Source organism: Protopterus annectens, chromosome 6.part0, assembly GCF_019279795.1.
Source record: "Protopterus annectens isolate FY-2018-M chromosome 6.part0, PAN1.0, whole genome shotgun sequence".
Classification (NCBI taxonomy): Eukaryota; Metazoa; Chordata; order Ceratodontiformes; family Protopteridae; genus Protopterus; species Protopterus annectens.
Genome location: NC_056737.1, coordinates 681,382,505 through 681,403,333, shown reverse-complemented (window position 1 = coordinate 681,403,333; position 20,829 = coordinate 681,382,505). Strand labels below are relative to the sequence as shown.

Here is a 20,829-nt window from a genome sequence, read left to right as displayed (position 1 = left end):
AAAGATGAGGGCAGTGCTGTTAGCGTTGCAAGCACTTCAGGACCTTCTTCCTGTAAGAACTATTGTGATTCAGTCGGACAATGTCTGTTGTCTGGTACATCAACAAACGAGGAACCAGGTCTTACCCACTCTGTCGAGAGGCCATGAGGGTGTGGGAATGGGCGATCTCCACCAACCGCTTTCTTATAGCAACGCACATTCCGGGGCGGTCCAACATCCTAGCGGACAAACTGTCGCACCATCCTGTTACCACACGAGTGGTCTCTGAATCCTGACATAGCGAATCGGATTTTCACCGACTGGGGTCAACCCTGTTGCGATCTCTTTGCTTCTCCCTCGAACACAAAATGTTACGACTACTTCGCTCTCATTTCCCCCTCCGGGGAACCTCCGAGGGACGCCCTGGTGCATGCTTGGCCTCCCGGTCTACTTTATGCTTACCCTCCTCTTCTTCTGATGCTGAAGTTTCTACAGAAAGCCAGCCGGTTGGGGAGCAGGATAATCTTCATTGCCCCATTCTGGCCTCGTCAAACCTGGTTCCCTTACCTTTGGTCTCATCTGGTGAATCCTCCTTGGATTCTGTATCCCCGTCCGGATCTAATATCCCACCCCCTAGATCTCCCAGTCCCGAATCTGGACAATCTCAAGCTCACAGCTTGGCTGCTCCAGTTCCACTTGTAGCTAGTACTCCCGGTATCTCTTCCCCAGTTAAAACTATTCTAGTAGCAGCGCACAAGCCTTCTACTAGAAAGATCTATAGTAGCAAATGGAAACGTTTCTCCATTTGGGCGGAACGCTGAAATTGGATCCTTTCACAGCTTCTTTGCCCGCGGTATTAGACTTCCTGTCAGGGCTGTTTCATCAGGGGGCTAGCTCCTCCATAGTCAAGGTTCAACTAGCAGCTATCTCTCATTACGTGGGAAATGAACTGGGCCCTTTGATCACCACGAAATTGTGTAAGACTTTTTTTTGAAGGGCACCTTTCTGCTCAGACCTCCAGTGAAGGATGTAGTCCCTCCTTGGGATTTAACGCTGGTGCTTCAGGCCTTGACAGCTCCCCCATTTGAGCCTGCAGCTTCAGTAGATCTTAAATTCTTGTCATGGAAAACGGCCTTTCTTGTCATTATCACCTTGACTCGAAGGGTCTCTGAACTACAAGCCCTCCGTGTAAAACCCCAATATTTGACTTTTCACAAGGATAGAGTTTACCTCAGGACCAATCCCTCTTTTCTTCCCAAGATTGCCTCTGAATCGAATATTAACCAGTCCATCAACCTACCAGTCTTCTTCCCTAATTACCAAAACAAAGGGGAATACAAATTACACTCACTGGATGTGCATAGACAACTTCACTTCTACATCCACAGGACATCTGGTCATAGGCAATCTGACCAGTTGTTCGTCTCCTTTGCCAAATTTAACTTGGGTAAATCTGTGTCTAAAGTCATGCTGTCTAGATGGATTTCACAGTGTATCCTTTTAGCATATGAAAGTTCTGGCAGGCCAACACCTCAGGGAGTCCAGGCCCACTCTACTCGGTCTGTCTACCTCTGCGGCTTTTAGAGCTAGAGTCTCTTTGGATGATATTTGTTCAGCAGCCACTTGGGCCTCATCTCTTACCTTTATCAATCACTATAAATTGGACATGATCTCCAGAGGGAGAGCATCCTTTGGCTCTGCAGTGCTCCAAAACATCCTTCCATGAAGGCCGCCCAAGGTTCAGGTAGCTGGGGACTCTGTCCCATAGGTTGCTCCACAAATGAAGTTAACTACTTCAGATTAAGAAGTTATGTACTCACCATAACGTTCCATATGAGTAGGTAAACTTCATTTGCCAGCAACCGTCCCTCCCTCCTGCCCCCTCACTTACGAATGTTTTCATACTCAGGTCCATGGGTGTTACCCACTTTATCTTGAGAGTATTAGTCTTCAAGCAGTATCTGCTTTTGGGCAAACTTAATCGGAGGTCAGTCAGGGTTGGCAGGGGATTATGGGTAGGGGGAGGAGCTTGGAGCTCGGATCTAAAGCTGTTGAAAACTGCTGGCTCGGATCCGATTCCCATAGGTTGCTGCACAAATGAAGTTTACCTACTCAGATGGAACGTTATGGCGAGTACATAACTTCTTATTATCTACCATTATTTACTGTGCAACCCATGACATTCCCCTCAGTGGGAAAGAAGGCTCTGGGGGAAATTTTTGTGACTTGGTAGATTTTTATATTGAAGCTGGCAACACAATATTGAAACAGCACAGTGAAACAGCTGCAGAAAATGATTGGTACACATCCCATAGGGTGCAAAATGAGCTGTTGGCAGAATGCAAACATACTTCAAAAGGAGATTGTTTGTGCAGTGAACAGGGCAGTTGGATTTAGTGTATTAGCAGATGAAACTGCAGATATCTCAAGCATTGAGCAGCTGTCATTGGGCATTCGGTTTGTTAATGATGATTGTATTCGAGAAGAGTTTACGGTTTTTATTCCCATTGTTGCTAAAGATGCACAGTCTGTATCAAATGTCATTGTCAGTGAATGCATAAAGTATGGTCTAGACTTGGAAAAATTACTCAGACAAGGCTATGATGGCTGCTCCATAATGGCAAGCATCCAGAATGGTGTTCAGGCAAAGATTCGTGAAAAGTATCCAAAAACAGCCTTTATCCACTGCACATCTCACAGACTAAACCTTGTAGTCAATGATCTGAATGATGTTCCTGAAATAAGTAGTGCTGTTGGTGTTATCAAGAAGATTATTAATTTTTTCCGTGACAGTCCAAAATGACAAGCATTGGTACCAAATATACCTCTTCTGTGTGAGACACGACGGATTGAGAAATATAAATCCATCCGTGTGTTTAGTCAGAACTTTGAGAAAATATTGGACTGTCTGGCTGATCTTCGGAAGAGCACTGTTGGTGAAACCAGACAAAATGCACGTATGTTACTCAGTGCTTGCTCTTCATGCACGTTTCTGATTTCTCTCTATTATTGCAAATTACTCATCAGTTCTTGAGCCTGTTGCCCAGATGTTTCAGTTTGTTCAACATGATATAGTAAAGGCTCAACAACACATCAACAGACTTATTAAAATATTCAAGGAGCACCGCAACCATGCTGAAGAGCACTTTAGGAATGACATTCTCAGTCATGCAAGATCACTAGCAGATAAACTTGGTATTGAGTTAGTGTTGGCAAGGATTTGTATTCGACACACCGAGCAAACACAGTAGGCATGGATTTTGAGAGTTATTACAGAACAAGTATTTATATTCCCTATCTTGACTATTAGTTTCTTCACTGACGTCTTGCTTTTCCAGCAGTAACACTGCTCAGTTCAACTTATTTTATCTGCATCCTAAAATTATGCAAAACCTAGAACATGAATTTCGAAAACGAAGTGCTGTCAGTAATGAACTACATCATATCGCTACTATATCTGAATACTCGCTTCTTGTCTGATGCATCGGCTTTGAAGTTATTAGACAACCTAAAGTCTCCGATAGGCTTACTACTACCTTGTAGTCAATATCTTGCAGATCTTCTGTCAATGATGTTACTGAACAAAAAAAAAAAGTGTCAGGTATGGGATTAAAACAAAAAAAAAATTTCTGATGTGTTTCAGCTACACCAATGATTAATGTGTATCATGCTATCGTGGACAACAACAAGCAAATGAATACATAAAACTAGTTGATTTTTGCTTTTGTACATGTTTATGCAAGGAAAACTTAATACTGCAGTAAGCACCATCATTCCTCTCAACTGATTTTTGCCTCATTTTTGTGTTCCTTCTAAAATCTGTACTTTTCTGTAGCTGAGGATTGAAGTCATTAAATAATGACAAACATTTGAGTTTAAGACTCCACATCCTTCAGAAATTTCATACTAATGCAAAACCTATTATTCTATCAACTTTCTAAGCTTGTAAGAGCAATATTTAAAATCTGTCCCTATTTGTCCCCCCCATCATTTTAGGCTTTGTCCTGTATATATAAACACACACACACAAACACACACACATATGTGTATATATATATATATATATATATATATATATATATATATATATACACACACACACACACACACACACACACACACACACACACACACACACATGTTTAAATATTTTATTTGCCCCTTATTGTTCTAATATCAGGTCCCCTTTTCAATCTTTTCATTTGGATACATTTACTGTTTGATAAAATTGCTGTACAAAAGTGATTTGGTGTGTCTAGGTCAGATTGCCTAGTTTTAGGAACTCTAAAGTCATGCAGTCAAGACCATATGATCTAGTTTCCGGAAACTCGAACATAAAAAAAAAACACAAAAATCTACCTTTTTACATTTTCTCAGGAATGAACTCACCAAATTTAAGCAAACAAATGTTCTTACACATCCTAACAATGCCAGCTGTCAACATGCACGGGCCAAATGTTTAGTATATTATATTAATCAGTTTCCTGCAGTCAAAAAATCATAGCAGTGTCACTATGCCATTTATTAACAAAGGATGAGTCGGCACTGTCAGTGTGAAAGATCAGCTTTCTAGACAGCATCACACAATGACAGCACTAGAGATTGTTAGGAGGTGTAATACAGTTGGCATCAGAACACTGGTGAGCACATCACATCATATGTCCCAAGTCTCCTAGAAATCTAACAAGCCTGCAGTCCCACAGAAAATGATGCATGTCATAATCTCAATTTGCAGTCAGATAATGTGAAGGCATATCTCAGGCAGGGAAAAGAGGAAACTTTTGAAGTTTCGAGTGGTAACAACAGATCAGGGAGGTTGAATACTGATAATTCTGCAGAGAAAGTGTTGTGTAGAAGGCTGACAAATGGTGATGGATTGTCTTCTAATATGAAATTTAAAGGGAAAAAAGTTGCATTTTTATTTCAGGATACGGATAGTAATGAACTAGTACCTTGGCAAGAAGAGACTTAGCAACTGTAAAGTCAATATGACCAGCCACTGATAAGGGCATTCTGGATAAACTTATATATTTTAACTAGAGTTGACATTTCAGCAAGTGACAGTGGCAGAACACAGCATTCGGGAGCTGTAGTAAAAGAAGTAGGAAGGTAAAGGTAGGTGTGTGTATTGTGTAGAGTATGCTTAGTCAGTGATTAGTTGTGATTAGGAACATAAGGACTGTAGAACACCTATGAGCGGTTTCTGTCAACACCTTGGAGAGTTAAATGTGACTGGTTGAAAGTAAAATAGAACATGAGTCATGCAACACAATTTTGACTAAGATTATAGTTTCTTTTCATCATAAAAATATGTACTTTCATTTATCAAAGTAACTTGGCTTAAACTGGCTGAGTGGTGGCTGACAGAACATACAATGGTATTTGTGACAAAAATTGTTATGGCACAGATATTAACAGCACAGAATGTTATGTAATTATTACCAAAACAAGGCACATATTCATTAAAATAAAGGGAAGGTTTCAGCATGTCACAGAACAACATAACTTTTATTTAGCTGATGACACATTACAGACTAACATTAAAAGAACAAGTGTTCATGGGTATAATGGGGAATGAAACAAACACGCAACACCGCCATTGTACTATTCAGAAGACTTGATGCAGTAGTTCTGTTCATATCAATGTGTCATCATCAAATGGGCTTGTGGCACATGGGTAATGTGGTTGCCCTTTACTTCTTGTGATGCACACTTATATGGGTTCAAATCTCCCCTACAACCTAAACAAATTTTGAGGGGTTGGGAGTTGGCATAATGGTTGAGGTGTTTACCTCAGAAACACAAAATACAGGGTTTGATCCTCATCTTTGGAAGGGAAATTGGCTATGTTTAAAATGGCCCACAAGGACAGCTAGTCTAGTACTTGTCCATGAGCAAGCCTGCTGTAATTCCTTTAGAAAAGTTCACTAATAAGCAGGCATTCAGTCAACTACATACCCAGAAGCCATACTGAAACCTCTGGGCTTCTAAGAGCTCATCCTTTGAGTACAGTCATAATCTATCATCTATTCTTTGGTACCTCTGAAATGCTTACTAGAACATCACAGCTTTAAACAATACAAGAGCATATATTTTCTGATACTTTATATACCAGATCTAATTCAAAACAGGACAGATGTTATATTACTTTGAGTAGTATTAGTATCTTCCCTTTTTGTGGCCTTGTTGGCCTTTTCTTTAAATTAGAAGATTACATTTCCACCTGAATGAGCATAGGAAAGAAGGTGATAGGTTGGAGGGTGTGATTTATGCAAGTTAAACACAAGTGCTCTGCAGCTCTATATGGATTTTTCAAATGGGAGGAAGTATTTCTTTAATTTCATTCCCCTCTTTTTTTTTTGTTCCTCTTCAGATGCTTTCACTATTGTTGAAATTGCACAGAGCCCTTCTACTCAAGATAAAGGACTGTACTTATCTGTGTGTAATACCAAGAGATACTAATTACTGACTAAGCATACTCTGCACACTTAAAACACACATTCACACACCTGCCTTTACCTACCTATTTCTTACATACATGCATATACACACTTCTACCTACTTCTTACAGCCACAGACTCGAGTCCTACCTACCTATTTCTTACACACACACACATCTCTTAAACAAACACACACATACGCACACACCTACTTCGCACTTCTACATTCATCCGCGCAGTCTGAACGTCCTCTTGAATTCAAATTTCCAGTAGGCGCGAAAGACAAAGATGTAAACCATCAGTCGCACAGACTCAGAAGACGAAAACAGTTCGCAAACACCTGTTGCGTCTGTGCGACTGGACGAGATGCAAAGAGCATTCTTAAAGAGGAACGCCCTTTTTTTTTTAAATTAATTTCTTGGCCAGCTGGTTCTAGGGGGGTGCAAGTGTACCCCCTTGCACCTTCCTACGGGCACCCCTGTTTGTGAGCATATCCTCATGACTTTACTATACAGATTTCCATTTATGGAACTATGTCAACCTCAGATGCAGTGTTGTGCCAAGTCCCATGTTTATGTTCAGTAGAGTCATCTTTTACTATCTCACAAATTTTATACGATACCTGGTGGTGCTGCGGTAACGTTGTCGCCTCACAGTTAGACATTGCCCATTCGATTCTCAGAGCGTTTTCTGTGTGGCGACATGTGTGAATGGGCGTTCCTTCGTTGAAGGTTGTGCGTTAGGCCCGGCAAGCCAGCACGTAAAAATCTACTGCCAATCATTAGCGGACCGGAGTTCCGCTCCCCTAACCGGGAAAAGCCTAAAGACACCAGACCTTGTTATCCAGAACTGACTTTGCATTTCATTGGTTGCCCAAGGTTACCTTCACCTCTTTAGTCCATGTTAAGTCTTAATCTTTTAAAAGGTGCCAAAGTTGTTACCATTGGTACTGCAAGTTTTCGAAGTATGGCGTTTGGTCCTTGTCTCCATATACCATGTTTCGATTTTCTGTTTCATCCCAATTCTTGAATTTTGCTCATGAGTGTACTGGTTTCATGCTTTGCACTTTATCTCCTAAAGACTTGCCATTTGAATGGTTACTGTGACATTTCTGTGTATTTAGTCTGTGTTTGTCCTTGCTCTTTATGGCCTGATTCACAGCTAAAAACTGTTAGAAGTGGCCATCCATTTATATTAATAGTTGATTAACTAGTTAAACCTTTGTGCAAAAGTCAAGCCTGTTAAGATTATATATTTGTGCAATACAACTTAACCAATCTACATTTTAATGGTCCAAGTATAGAAGGACTACAACACAAATTTGTGCAATGTTAGAAATTGTTAACAATGGCATTGTCTGTTTTTGTAACTGATAACGTATATAAAATGAAGCTTTTCTAGTAAAGATGCATCTAATGTGATATTTTGTTGAGGAAAACAAAAGTGTATGCAGCTAGTGGACAATCGTTCCAAAGTGTGAAATTATGTGCAAGGAAAGCCATGTTTTGTAAGATGTCTCTGCATACAGTAATGTGTATTTCTGCTGCTTATCAGTGCAGGTAGACTTTTGATGCCGACAATTATTTATTTATTTGACGTTTGCTGATCGGGTTGGTCCAGCTATGACAAAGCCCTTTTTCAGTGGAGACCTGGGAAGAAAAGTTCCACAGTAAATACATACAATAAAGTTGACATAGGTATTCAATTAATAAAACAAGAAACGCATAGAATAACTAAAGCAGGTTAAAAATACATGGAAATAAGAGTCAACATTATAGCATGTGTAGGTACAATGCAGAGTACAAGAATACATATGTTTATAATTATAGGGCAGAGTGTAGGTATAAATAAAAAAGGATTGCTAAGCTTATTCATTTGACTGTTTAAAAATCATATACCAGACACCAGATAAACTGGCATAGTATGAAAGAACAGGCTAAGTAACAAAAATAATACTAAAAGAGAACAGAGGCAAAGAGGAACGAAAGATAATTTACAAATTAAAGAAAGAGTGTTAAGAAAAAATAGCGTTATAAAGTTTTTTAGAAAAAAAGAAGAGATAGAGTAGCTAAGAGGGGAGTCAGTCAAGTGGGAATTTTGATTTTTTTTTTTTTTTTAATTTTTTAATTTTGATTACTTTTATTTTTATAGGAACAGTCTGATACGAGTAAGGGACAGTGTTTGTGCTGGTGGTGCTTGATGCAAAGTCAAATCATTGCTTTTACCTGTGCATTTCTGTATCCCTTTTGTACAGAGGTATATTTGATTAGCAGTAGGAATGGAGCTAGGGGGAATCCCTTCCATGATTTGCTCATTGCTCTGTGGACCCTGTAACTGGATGTTCTGCCAAAAATTGTTAGCTTGTGGCCTGTCCTCGATCTAAGAGGATGAGGAATTTTCCAGAGAGGCTGAGCTATGGCCTCCTTTTCAGTGCCACTCTGTGCAGAAATGGTGGTCTCTAATCCTGTTGTAGAAAAGGTTGCGTTACTATGGTGCCAACTAGAAGTGCTAAATATCTTCAGTAAGACTCTGTCCGGTTCGATTCTCAGCTAAAGCGTCTTCTGCATGGAGACATGCGTGAATAGGCGTACCTTTGTTGAAGGTTGTGCATCAGGGCTGGTAACTCGGCACGTAAAAATCAACTACCAATATTAGCGGACCGGAGTTCCGCTGTGGCGACCCCTAACCGGGAAAAGCCGAAAGACACAACAACTGCTGTGCTGTAATAGACTGCATTCTTATTAAATGGTTTTGAGCCGTCATTTTGGTCACTTCTGGTGATTTTGTAATGTTTTTCACTAGTACTGACAAATGTGCAAGCATTCTCAGAAGGGTATCTTATTGCAGTTTTTAATTGTAGATTTGTAAGTTGAGGGCACATTGGCAGTGAGGAAAATCGGTCACCATCTTTATCTGTGAATGCCTTTCTACAAAAGCATATTTGTATTGCTTTAGGTTATGTCCCACCAGCTGAGTATGCTGTTCAGCTTTGTTGCAGAATTGTTTAAAAATTGGCGCATCCAGTAGTTGGCATCAGGAAATTTCATTCCTTTGCATACTGTTGAGCTGACTCATTACCAGCGCACAGCTGTGTTACTGAAGGCTTAACTCTCAACTTCACCCCACCCCAGAGTGTATATGTGAAGAGGTTATGTAACTGGCACATGTACTAAATTCTTAGCAGGTGTATATTTTGTTATTTATTGTATAAAAATACTGCATAGACACTAATATTGTTTTGGAAAAAAGTGTCATTTCACATCTTACATTTTTCCTATTTTGCCCTGTATTAAACTTAAATGCTTAGCATTTAAGTAGTGGTGAATGTCCTGAATTTTGAAATGCAGTGTATTCATTTTAATATTTGATTCATAAAAGTACAAAGCCTGTAGGGATAAAAGTACTGTGAATAAAATTGTAGCATTCTGTCTTTGCACGCTTAAACTTGATTTAAAAAGGTGCTCCTTTGTTATTGCAGAGAGTAAAATGTCTAAAAGCAAGCAATGTAAAGTGGAAGTCTAATTTTTTTCTCCCCCTTTTACGTACAGATGCTGATGACTGCAACCCTCATCCTTGGTATGTAATGAGACAAGGTCTTTTACTTTATTTTTTTAAAGTTTCTGTTTTCAGCACACAGTGTGAAGGAATTGTATCTCACTTGCTGCTTTGCTAAGAACCCCTGCTAATGTGCACAGGAGTGTATGCATAATTTACTAAAGTGTGTAATTCGAACCCCTTGCTGGCAAGGGCATGTTTGGAAAATAGGAGCGTGCTACTGCCTTTTGAAAGATGTCAGTAACCCTTGCAGTCCCGTGCTGAAGTTGGAGGATCTGCACTGTTTAAAATAAATGTGCTGAACCAGTACTTGTTTAATTCAAGTTCAATAAAGATTGTTTATAGTTTGCAGTCCATGCAGTTTAATGATCTGTTTATTCTGATATGAAATATTTCGTTATAAGTCGAGCAAAATGTTTTTGTTAATACATTATGTTGTTCAAACATGTAACTGCTTTTGTTAGTAGCAGTTGAGATTTATGCCTGAGCATTCTGTGCATAGGTCCTTATGATTAATTGCCTAACATTAAGAATAATGTAATCTAATAATGGACCTTTTTTGGCAGTTACAATGGAGGCATTTGTGTGGATGGCGTGAACTGGTTTCGATGCGAGTGTGCTCCAGGTTTTGCGGGTCCTGACTGCAGAATTAGTAAGTACTGTGTGGGGGTTAACGTAAGACTCTGCACCACTATGACCTATTTGTCCTTTGTTATGTTTGCCCTTTGCCCTTACATGTGTCAGTCTTGGGCCACTTGTAGCCCTTATAATGAAGCAGAAACTTAATGAATTATTCATGTACAGAGAGGAGTCCAGTTGGAAGTATAACTAGATTTCATCTTACTTTGCTTTTATGCATATTTTTCTCTCACATCAATCCAGAGCACTATGAATTTAGAAAATGGAGGAGGCTGTTTACATAAACAACTCATGGTTTTGATTTGCAGTTGTAATTATGTTAACAATTAAATATTTTACCAATGCAAAAATGCAGCAAGCATGGAATTTACAATTTGGAAAATACATCTTGGATGGCTTTTAGTAGTGAGAGTTGTGTCTTTCGGCTTTTCCCGGTTAGGGGTCGCCACAGCAGAACTCCGGTCCGCTAATGATTGGTAGTTGATTTATACGTGCCAAGTTACCAGCCCTGACGCACAACCTTCAATGAACGTACACCCATTCACACATGTCTCCACACAGAAGACGCTCTAGCTGAGAATCGAACTGGACAGCGTCTTACTGTGAGGCGACAACGCTACCGCAGCACCAGGAGAGTATTTTTCTAAAAACTGTGTTGGTCAAATGACTATAATCAGCTGTTTGACATTTTCCCTGTCATTCCCCTGCTTTCTGCCTTCATTTTCTGCTCCACAGCCAGGTGTTCCCAGGAGTTCAAGGTAGACTAAAGGGCTCATATGCGTGTGCCGCTGCTCTTGATAGAGGGACTGCAAAGGATCACTTTTTCCTACCACACTGCACTCCCCATGTTCATATAACCATTTACTACAAGTTGAATCTTTTTGTAATGAGTTCTTCACTCCCAGTTACCATTGTGCAGGTGTTTCAGCAGGCAAAGTAGGTTTTAATGATGCCATTCCTCCAGGAATAGGAGAGGTGTCCAGTGACATTCTTGACCTTTGTGCCAACAAACTAGCTGCTGACTTTTTTGTGTGTGTGTGTGTGTGTGTGTGTGTGTGTGTGTGTGTGTGTGTGTGTGTGTGTGTGTGTGTGTGTGTGTGTGTGTGTGAAGTCTTAGTTTTAACATCTGGCATTCACAATTATTGGGAGTTGTCATTTTGGCTTTATAAGCGTCTGTTAACTGATAAAACTGTCTTGATTGTTTAACTTTCTTGTTGATTTCAGATAATTCCCTTTGCAGTATACGTGGCTTTACATTTTTTTAATGTGTGTATTTTATTTATATATATATATATATATATATATATATATATATAGTGAGAGAGAGATGGAGATAGAGATAGATATAGGTAGATAGATGTATATAGATAGATGTATATAGATAGATATATAGATATATATATATGTAGTGTGTGTGTATGTATTTAAAATAGATGGATAAATCTCCATGTAAAAAATGCATAGAGCACTAAAGCACTGCTTCATTTCAGACTTCAGACAAATGCTGTTTCCTGTGGTTGAGTGGTCCAGGGTTAGATTTCCCCAGTCTCCATAGCCTAACTGTGCGACTCTGAGCAAGTCACTTAACCAGACAGCGCTCCTAGGCTGAATCTGAAAAAGGTCCATGGAGGTCAGTGCTTTGCCCTGGTAAACAAAAAATAAAGTAAAATAAGTGCAAGCACTAAAGACCCGATCATACCTTCTAACACTGTGCTCAGGCAGCTGCCATGTTTATCTCACATTAGCTGTGCTTCTGCACAGCACTAACCACTGTGTCCACCCTGCCTGCTGAACTGACCAATCTTATTGATCCTTCTCCATAGATTTTTCTTTCTGATATTCATCATGAAGGAACCATAGCAGCAGGTTTAACAACCAAACAGAAGTAGTTGACAAGCTTGGCTTGTTAATGAGGAATACCATTTTTTGGTGGACTGGTCAGGATTAAGTAGCCGTAAATGTGGATTTGAATGTAGCATGGGTGGATGACTGTAACAATGTCTGGTCAGTGTACAGCTGGCTTGGCTCTGGCGAGTGCACAAAATATTCCTTTTTGTGTTACGCCTCCCTTTTGTTCTGCCTCAGCTGTAGTGCCCCTTCCATTACATAGATAGAATGTTGGCAGCAAATTCTCTTGCATCCTTCTGTGGAGAGAAGTAGATGCTTGCTGATTGTGCCCCGTCAGGGTTTCTCACACTAATACCCACTTCAACTTCTGAATGATTATAAGTTCTAGATGTTTTCTTCAGGCTATCCTAGCATATAATCATTCCTCTTAACTTGTATGTCTTTTCTTAATTTGCCTAGACCTACTAATTTTATGCCCATCTTGAAAGCTGTGCTTGATCATCTAGGGTGCTGGTTCCTTAATTATTACCTTTGTGAAAGCACTATCCATGAATGTGTTTAGTCTCTTCTGCAGCTCTTGTGGTATCTGACACTGTAAGCACCAACTGATGTACCATTTTTCTAGTTTGGCTTCTAACCCAAGTCTTTCAGCACCCAGTTACTTTAATTACTACCCTGTGTTATCTGTGGCTTAACTCTCTTCTCAATTAGTTCCCTGTTATGGTTCACTTAGTACATTTTTTCCTCTTCTGCAAACTCATCCAACTTTGTTTTTTCAGATAATGGGAAACTAACTTGATGCAACTCCCACAGAAGCATAGTTGGTTCAACCAGTGCACCACCCCGTCAGATCTTCAAGTGAAAAGAGCAAAACAAGGAACTTCCCTTTTACATGGTCAGATGCACAGCAATCCCCCCCCCCCCCAGCCCAGTCCTTCAGATCCTGTTTCTATGCTGTGCCCCAACTCTCCTTGTATTGTAAAATAAAATAAAAAATCTTACTTTTAAACTGCAGCAAACTGCTTGCTACAGATGTAGCAAACAGTTAAAGGTTTGCCTGCACAGAGTGCTACAGTGCTCAAGTTGTAGGTTTGTTTACACACACACACACACACACACACACACATATATATATATATATATATATATATATATATATATATAAAACTTTTACCATCCTGAGACTAGACCGCCTAAATAAAAAGGGTAGTGGGGTAGCAATATTGTTCAAATCTGGATTGCAGGTCACCTCACTAGATACTCAACCACCCTCACCTAATAATGCTGAGATCTCAATATCCAATCTCCAAGTGAATGCTAATAAATCCATATACATTATTTGCTCATACATCCCCCCAGGTAATAACATAAATACTCTTGAAAACACCCTTAGTTGGCTCTCCACTTCCTTCCCACAAGAAACCATACTCTGTGGGGATTTTAATATCGACTGGAAATGTTGTACTTCTGGAAATTCAACTACTCACATAAATCTTTATGGATTTCATCAAACCATCACCTCCCCTACCAGAACCCATAAACCTAACAACAAACAAACCACCTTAGATTGGATACTAGTGAACAGTAATCCCCAAGTATACAAAACAGGCTTACTCCCCGATATTAGTGACCACTCTCTGACCTTCACATCCAGACAAAAGACCTCAGTCCCCAACCAAATTAACTGTAGAATTACACGTAACAAGAAAAATCTAAACCCAGTTAACTTTCAAGCTGAGCTTAAAGCTTGCAATTGGTCACCCCTAAAATCCCTACCTCTTGATAAAGCAGTCTCATACTTTAACAATAAATTCTTAAAAATTCTGGAACACCATGCTCCCTCTCGCACTGTTAGAATTAGGAACAAACCTACTCCTTGGCTCACAAATGAAACAAGGCAAAAAATGAGACTGAGAAGTAAAGCCTGGACCAAATGGAGACGTACTAAAAACTCTAGTGATCACCTAAACTTTACACAGCTTAGAAATGTCACAAAAAATGAATATTCCTTGATAAAAAATACCTATTACCTCACATTCCAACAGACCCAACATCAAAACCCACAAAAATTCTGGTCAGGAATAAACAAATTGCTCCACCCTGGACACTCCAAAACACCTACCCCCAGTAATTTGACTACGAACTCTCCCAGCCATATTGCGGATACTTTTAACAAATATTTCTGTGAAACAGTCCAATCATTAGCCAATACCCTACCGCCCATACCACCTGTTAACCACTACTGACTCACCCCTGTCAACCAACTTACCCCACACATTACACCTCCAACCTGTCCCAGCATCCCTTATACGCAGCCTACTTTTCAAACTTACACCATCAGCTGACCTCCTACCAGCTGAATACCTGCAAATGGCAGCTGGAGTACTTGCCTACCCAATTTCCATATTAATTAACAGAACCATAGCAGAATGTTCCATCCCTATGTGTGGAAAGTCTCGCATGTTATTCCACTCCACAAGGGAGGTAACTCAAATGAACACTCTAACTTTTGCCCCATAGCCCTATTTTCCCCATTAGCAAAAATTATGGAGAGATATATTCATCATCAATTTCTAGTCTCCTCCAAAACCACCTACTAGTGGACTGCCAGCATGGCTTTAGGCCATTCCATAGTACTACAACAGCACTCCTGTCCTTTTCAGACTGCATTAATTAAAACTGTAACAACAACTTACTGTCCTCGGCCCTCTTCATTGACCTCTCCAAAACATTTGACATGGTGAATCGTCAACTATTGTCAGATATCCTAAGGTCTTTCTCATTTGATACCCAAACGGTCCAGTGGTTTAAATCCTACTTAGAGAATAGACACCAAGCAGTACTTTTGGACAAAACTCTATCCACTCAACTCCCTATCTCTCTTGGTGTCCCTCAAGGCTCCATTCTGGGACCTCTCCTCTTTATTATTTTCATTAATGATCTCAAAACATCCATCCCACAGGCCACCTGTATACAATACGCCGACGACTCGACATTAATAAGTAGTGCCTCATCACCTGCAGAGGTTCAAACCAAGACCCAAACAGTATTTAACTTAGTTGAATACTGGTTCCATCAACACTGTCTCCTCCTTAACCCCCAAAAAAACTAATTATTATTGTTCTCTCCCACATCAAAGTCCCCTGCTATTAACTTTAGTCACATTCAACAATGGGACTAAAATAGCTCCCAACTTGACCATCAAACTGCTAGGTGTGACTATTGATAATAATCTGAACTTTGACAAACAAATTAACCTAACTATTAGATCAGTTAATAGAAAACTTGGTTTCCTTTATAGACTCAAACCGTTTCTCACAGCTTCAACTAGGTCTACTATCGCCCAAACACACCTAATCTCCACCCTTCTCTGTGCATCCCCAATCTATACAAACCTCTCCAAAGGTAATACCAGCAAACTGGCAACATCTTATAATAACATAGCCAGATTTGCCACTGGATCCCCATTTAGAACCCATCACTGCCAGAATCTCAAACAATTAGGATGGCTGGAACTACAAAGTCAGCTTCTTATACAGCAGCTTACAATCACTCATAAGATTCTGCATCATCCCACAAATACGCCCATTCTCTGCAACCTTATTAGCCAATACAAAAACCTAACAACCCTAAAATCTGCAAATAGGGTACTAGTATCTACCTTAAAGTCCAACAACAAATCTGGGGATTGTCTGTTCACTAACTCTGTTGGTAACACTTGGAACAAGCTTCCAAGTGAACTAACATCCGTCTCATCTACCCCATTGTTTAAGAAGCAACTAAAACTCTTCCTAGAATCGCAATGGTTATGCCCTTATACCAACCCAGATGACACTATTCATCTCGCCTGACTACCTTTCCCAGCTGGAATACCTCCCCACTGCTTTGTTTTTTCTCTCTACTAACCTACTGAAGAAACACACTTCCTAGGGAACCAATAATATAAAAAATATATATTTTTTTCTTGTATCTATTTTGCAAAATGTTTTTTAACTGCACATGACTATCACTGATATTTATATTGTTATATGATCACTATGTATTTTTTTCATTTTTTATGTCTTTGAGCTTTGATGTGATCACTATGTTTCTTTCTTTTTTAATTTTTTATGCCTTGGAGCTTTTCTCCCTGGGCCTCTGCTGAAAATGGACATATATCCAGTCAGACTTCCCCGGTCAACAGATGTAAAATAAAAAATAAAATAAATAAAAATAAATAAACTGTAGCAAATTGCATGCTACAGTTTAGACCATGCACTGAGTCCTAAAGAGCTCAGGTTTGATTGCAAGTGCAATTCTTATTGCATTAAAGAGATTGGGTTTGGCTGATTGCACCCCACCAACTTGTCAGCTTTGCACCCGGGGCAGTTGCCCTCTCACTTTGCCCAGCTGTGCTACTGGACTCCCCACCTGTAGAAGTTTAGCACATATGATTGATGAGACTTTACTTTTATTTAACTTTGTCCCCACTGTCTGACTGTGAAGCCCTCTTGGTCAGCTGGTCCATTCATTCCTCATGCAAGGAAGTTGGATCAGACTGGGCAGGGCTGTCACATAGGCTGCCATCAGGGGTCTCCAGTCTCCACTGAGGATTCAGCTGCAAGATTGTGCACCCCAGGCATGCATACCCCCATCCTAACCCAGAGGAGAGGCAAACCATTGAGGCCATATCACTACTGTCCTGTTTTTATGCCAGCTCCAGCCGGTGCCCAAACCACTAATTTAAATTTGAGTTATCTTGTTTGTAGACGGCTTTATCTCTCTCCAGTGAAGCTAGCTAAACCTGACAGCACGTATGTTGTCCATCTTTACACTTAGCATACAAGATATTGTCAATAGCCTTCTGTGCAGAATCTTTCCATAACCTTTCCTGTGATTAAAATGTGGACAGTTATTTTGCCGTAAACTGGCGAAGTAGCATAATTGCAGTTCTCTGGAGTGATTACAGTTTTGAAAGTGGTCCTCACAGCATGTCTGTCTGCTCCTTCAACACATAAAGGCAGGTACTTTCCTTTGATGCTGATTATCCTAAAAAGATTGCCAACTAACTTAAATACTTTTTTCTGTAACTTTATTGCCTTAAGATTATTGTGTTACTGCTGATGCTGGGGGGGTAGAAATATTCTACTTTACCAGGAAGGGATATTGTTACATATTGCAGTATTTTCATAGCAGCATTTGTACACTGTTGCAGCTGGTAAATACCTAGGCGGCAAAGCTGGACACTTTGAATTCCATTTTCCCCGTTCATGTGCAGTATGACAGTGTACAAGTTGATTACATTTCCTTTTTGCCCTAAATTAGCACATCAGTTTGGCATCCTTTCTTATTAGCATTAAATTTATTCTTAAAGCTATATGAAATGGTTCAATTAATAAATCCATGATAAAATCAAATAGATGAATGATCCAGTTGTAACGTAAGACACTTGGCAGCTGCTTTAGCTTTTTTGTTTTTCATGTTTGCTTGTCATTTTCTGTAAACTGACATTGTTACACTGAAGATGTTGTACCCTAGAGTTTGTATTGCTTTTTAATCCATATCTTAGTTATGCTTCTTATCCACTGTCTAGCACAGACTGGTAATAGAACACCAAATGTAAAACGAGTAAGCTCTATCCCACATTTAATTTAATCAAGTCTCCTTAAATTGTAATAGAGTACCACACACACACAGAGCCTGGTATACATCAACATCTGCAAATACAGTGCTTGCTGGTCAGTAAGACTGTAAATAGTTTAATGCTTCTTTCTGTCAGCATCAAAACCCTCTCTACACAGTATAGGTTTCCCCTGCATTTTGTTTAAAATAGTGAAGATATAGAAACTTTGTTCATTGTCTCAGTTGTTTGACTTGCATTTTGAGTTTAAAACCAATTGCCTGTGCATCTTTGTTCCCATGCTCATATTTTTTTATTTTGCAGTCATTAATGAATTTAGAACTTGCTGGTAGTGTCTTTTGTCTTCGTACTCATGCATGTATTTTATTTCTTGTGCAGTTACTGCTGAACTTGAAAGTGCTCATTGTCATATTCTTTTTTGCCCATGCCTTGCTGCATCTCTTACTGATACTAGATATAAATATAAACTTCTATAAATATGTCCCTCAAGGTCATTGGTTTGCTGTACAAATGGTGTTAGACACCTCACAGTAAAACCTGAAGTAAAAGGCTCTGAGGAAGCTTGTACATTTGTCTGGATGATCTCCGATAAAGGCGATGTGGAACCGTAGGTAGATATGAATTAGAACATTGTTTTTAAATAGGCTAGAAAAGTTTTTTTAGTGTTTGCATTTCCTCTAGTTTTTCTTTGTGTGCATTCTCTAAAAAGTGGTAGGTTAGTAGGTTTAAGCACTGTCTGTACTCTAGTGATATTTTTGTCTCTGATCACTAATTAAGACTTCATTCTGTCTCCGCTTTTCTGAAAATTATTTGGCTGTTCTTTTGATATCCATGTTTTAATAACCTGTTTGCTAATTAGAGAACCAGTAATACTCCTTTTGTTGCTCATACCTGATATTCATATACAGACACACACACACACACACACACACACACACACACACACACACACACACACACACACTTGTAAAAAAGTAGGTCATTTCATAGGTTCATAGGTTGGTACTAGGCTATCAGCCCTAGGGCCTATACAAGCCTAGCCATAACAATTCCCTGGCTATTTCTTCCCACATTATTTACTTTCCTGGACCCCTGTCTAGCAGGGCGACTGACGTGATCCCTGGGGTGAATTTCCTTTCTCCCATCCAATCGTCAAGGTTCCTCTTGAAGAGGTCCAAAGAGGCACTCTGCTTGACGGGCAATCTATTCCAGAGTCTGGGGAGTCTCTGGGACAGGAACCTATCCCTCCAGCATGTTTTGTTTATTGTGATGACAAGGTTTAGATCCCTGGAGCGTGTAGCTCTGAGGGATTGGGATTTCTTTAAGTGTAGCATGTCCAACAGCTCTGGGTTTGACATGGCCTTGTATGTTAAGCAGAGATCGCCTCTGAGTAGACGATATGCGACAGAGTATAGCTGGAGTTTTTTAAGGCGGTCAGCGTAGGGCATCTGCTTTAGGCCTGTGATTCTTTTAGTGAGGTATTTCTGAGGCCTTTCCAGTTGTTGCAGATGTCTTGAGAGGTACATACCAAATGGGGCGTTGTATTCTATAATGGGTCTAATGAGGGATGAGTACAGTGGGACAATGACCTCCTTTTTTCTGGATGAAAAGCCCTTCGTGATGAGGTGTGCCACATAGAAGGATTTCCTGACTGTTGAGGCGATGTGGTTATCGAAGGTGAGACCACTGTCCACCTGTGTCCCTAAGTCTCTTATCACACTTTCTGTGTTTAGTGTACTGCACCTGTATGGTAATTCATGGATACATGTTTTTTCCCAAAGGGGATAACAATACATTTCTTGGCATTGAGCTTGAGCCCATGGCTCTGGCACCAAGCATCTGTTTATGTAAGGCCCTTTTGTAGAGTATCCACATCATTTGGGGATTCAATAATGGCTCCCAGTTTGCAGTCATCTGCAAACTTTGTTAGCCAGAGTCCCTTAGTGTTGACCTGTACTTCAGAGAAGTAGATGCCAAACAAGAGCGGCCCCAGGACTGAACCCTGAGGTACTCCACTTGTCACTTGTCTGGAGCTGGATTTGGAGTCTGCTACTTTTACAGTGTGGGTTCTATCAGTAAGCCATTTAGCAACCCGTTGGGTGACATAGGGATTAATACCCAACTTAGTAAGTTTATCTATGATTCCAGAGTGGGGTTGGTGTCAAAGGCCTTGGCAAGGTCTAGATAGGCTGTGTGGACCATGTACCCTTGTCCATGGCTCTGGAGACTGATTCAAAGAAGTCAATCAGGTTCAGGAGACAAGATCGGCCCTTCACAAACCCAAACTGGGTGGGGTCCAGTGTTTGAAGGTTGCCAATGTCTTTGTTTATAAGTTCCATGATAATACGCTCCATGGCCTTGCAGATAAGGCTTGTCAGACTGATGGGACGGTAGTTTCTGGGATCCAAGGTGGATCCCCCCTTGTGGATTGGGATAACTGTAGCTCTGCGCCACTCAGTGGGCACGAAACCTGAGGTGAGGCTATGATTAAACATACCACTTAGGTGAGGTGCCAGTTCATATTGTAGTTCATGTAGTACATAGCCCGGGATGTCATCTGGTCCCATGGATGCTGTATTCTTGGCTTTAGAGAGTGCGTTTTATACCTGTGTGGCCGTTATTACTGGAATTTGGCAATCTTCCGGTATTGAGATGGGCCATTTAGGGGGTGAGAGGGGGGTGAAGTTGGCACTGAATCGATCTGCCAGGATATTGGCAATATCCTTTGGATCAGTATATTTATTGCCA

General features: G+C 40.1%; 1 protein-coding gene across 1 annotated transcript in view; it reads left to right on the top strand.

Moving 5' to 3' along the window:
- JAG2 (jagged canonical Notch ligand 2) overlaps window positions 1–20,829 on the top strand; it is a gene marked incomplete in the record, with an annotated part of 565,751 nt that overhangs the window by 511,415 nt on the left and 33,507 nt on the right. Inside the window, 2 exon segments of the mRNA XM_044074368.1 lie at window positions 9,968–9,995; window positions 10,541–10,626. Of these exon segments, the coding sequence (XP_043930303.1) occupies window positions 9,968–9,995; window positions 10,541–10,626 (114 nt within the window).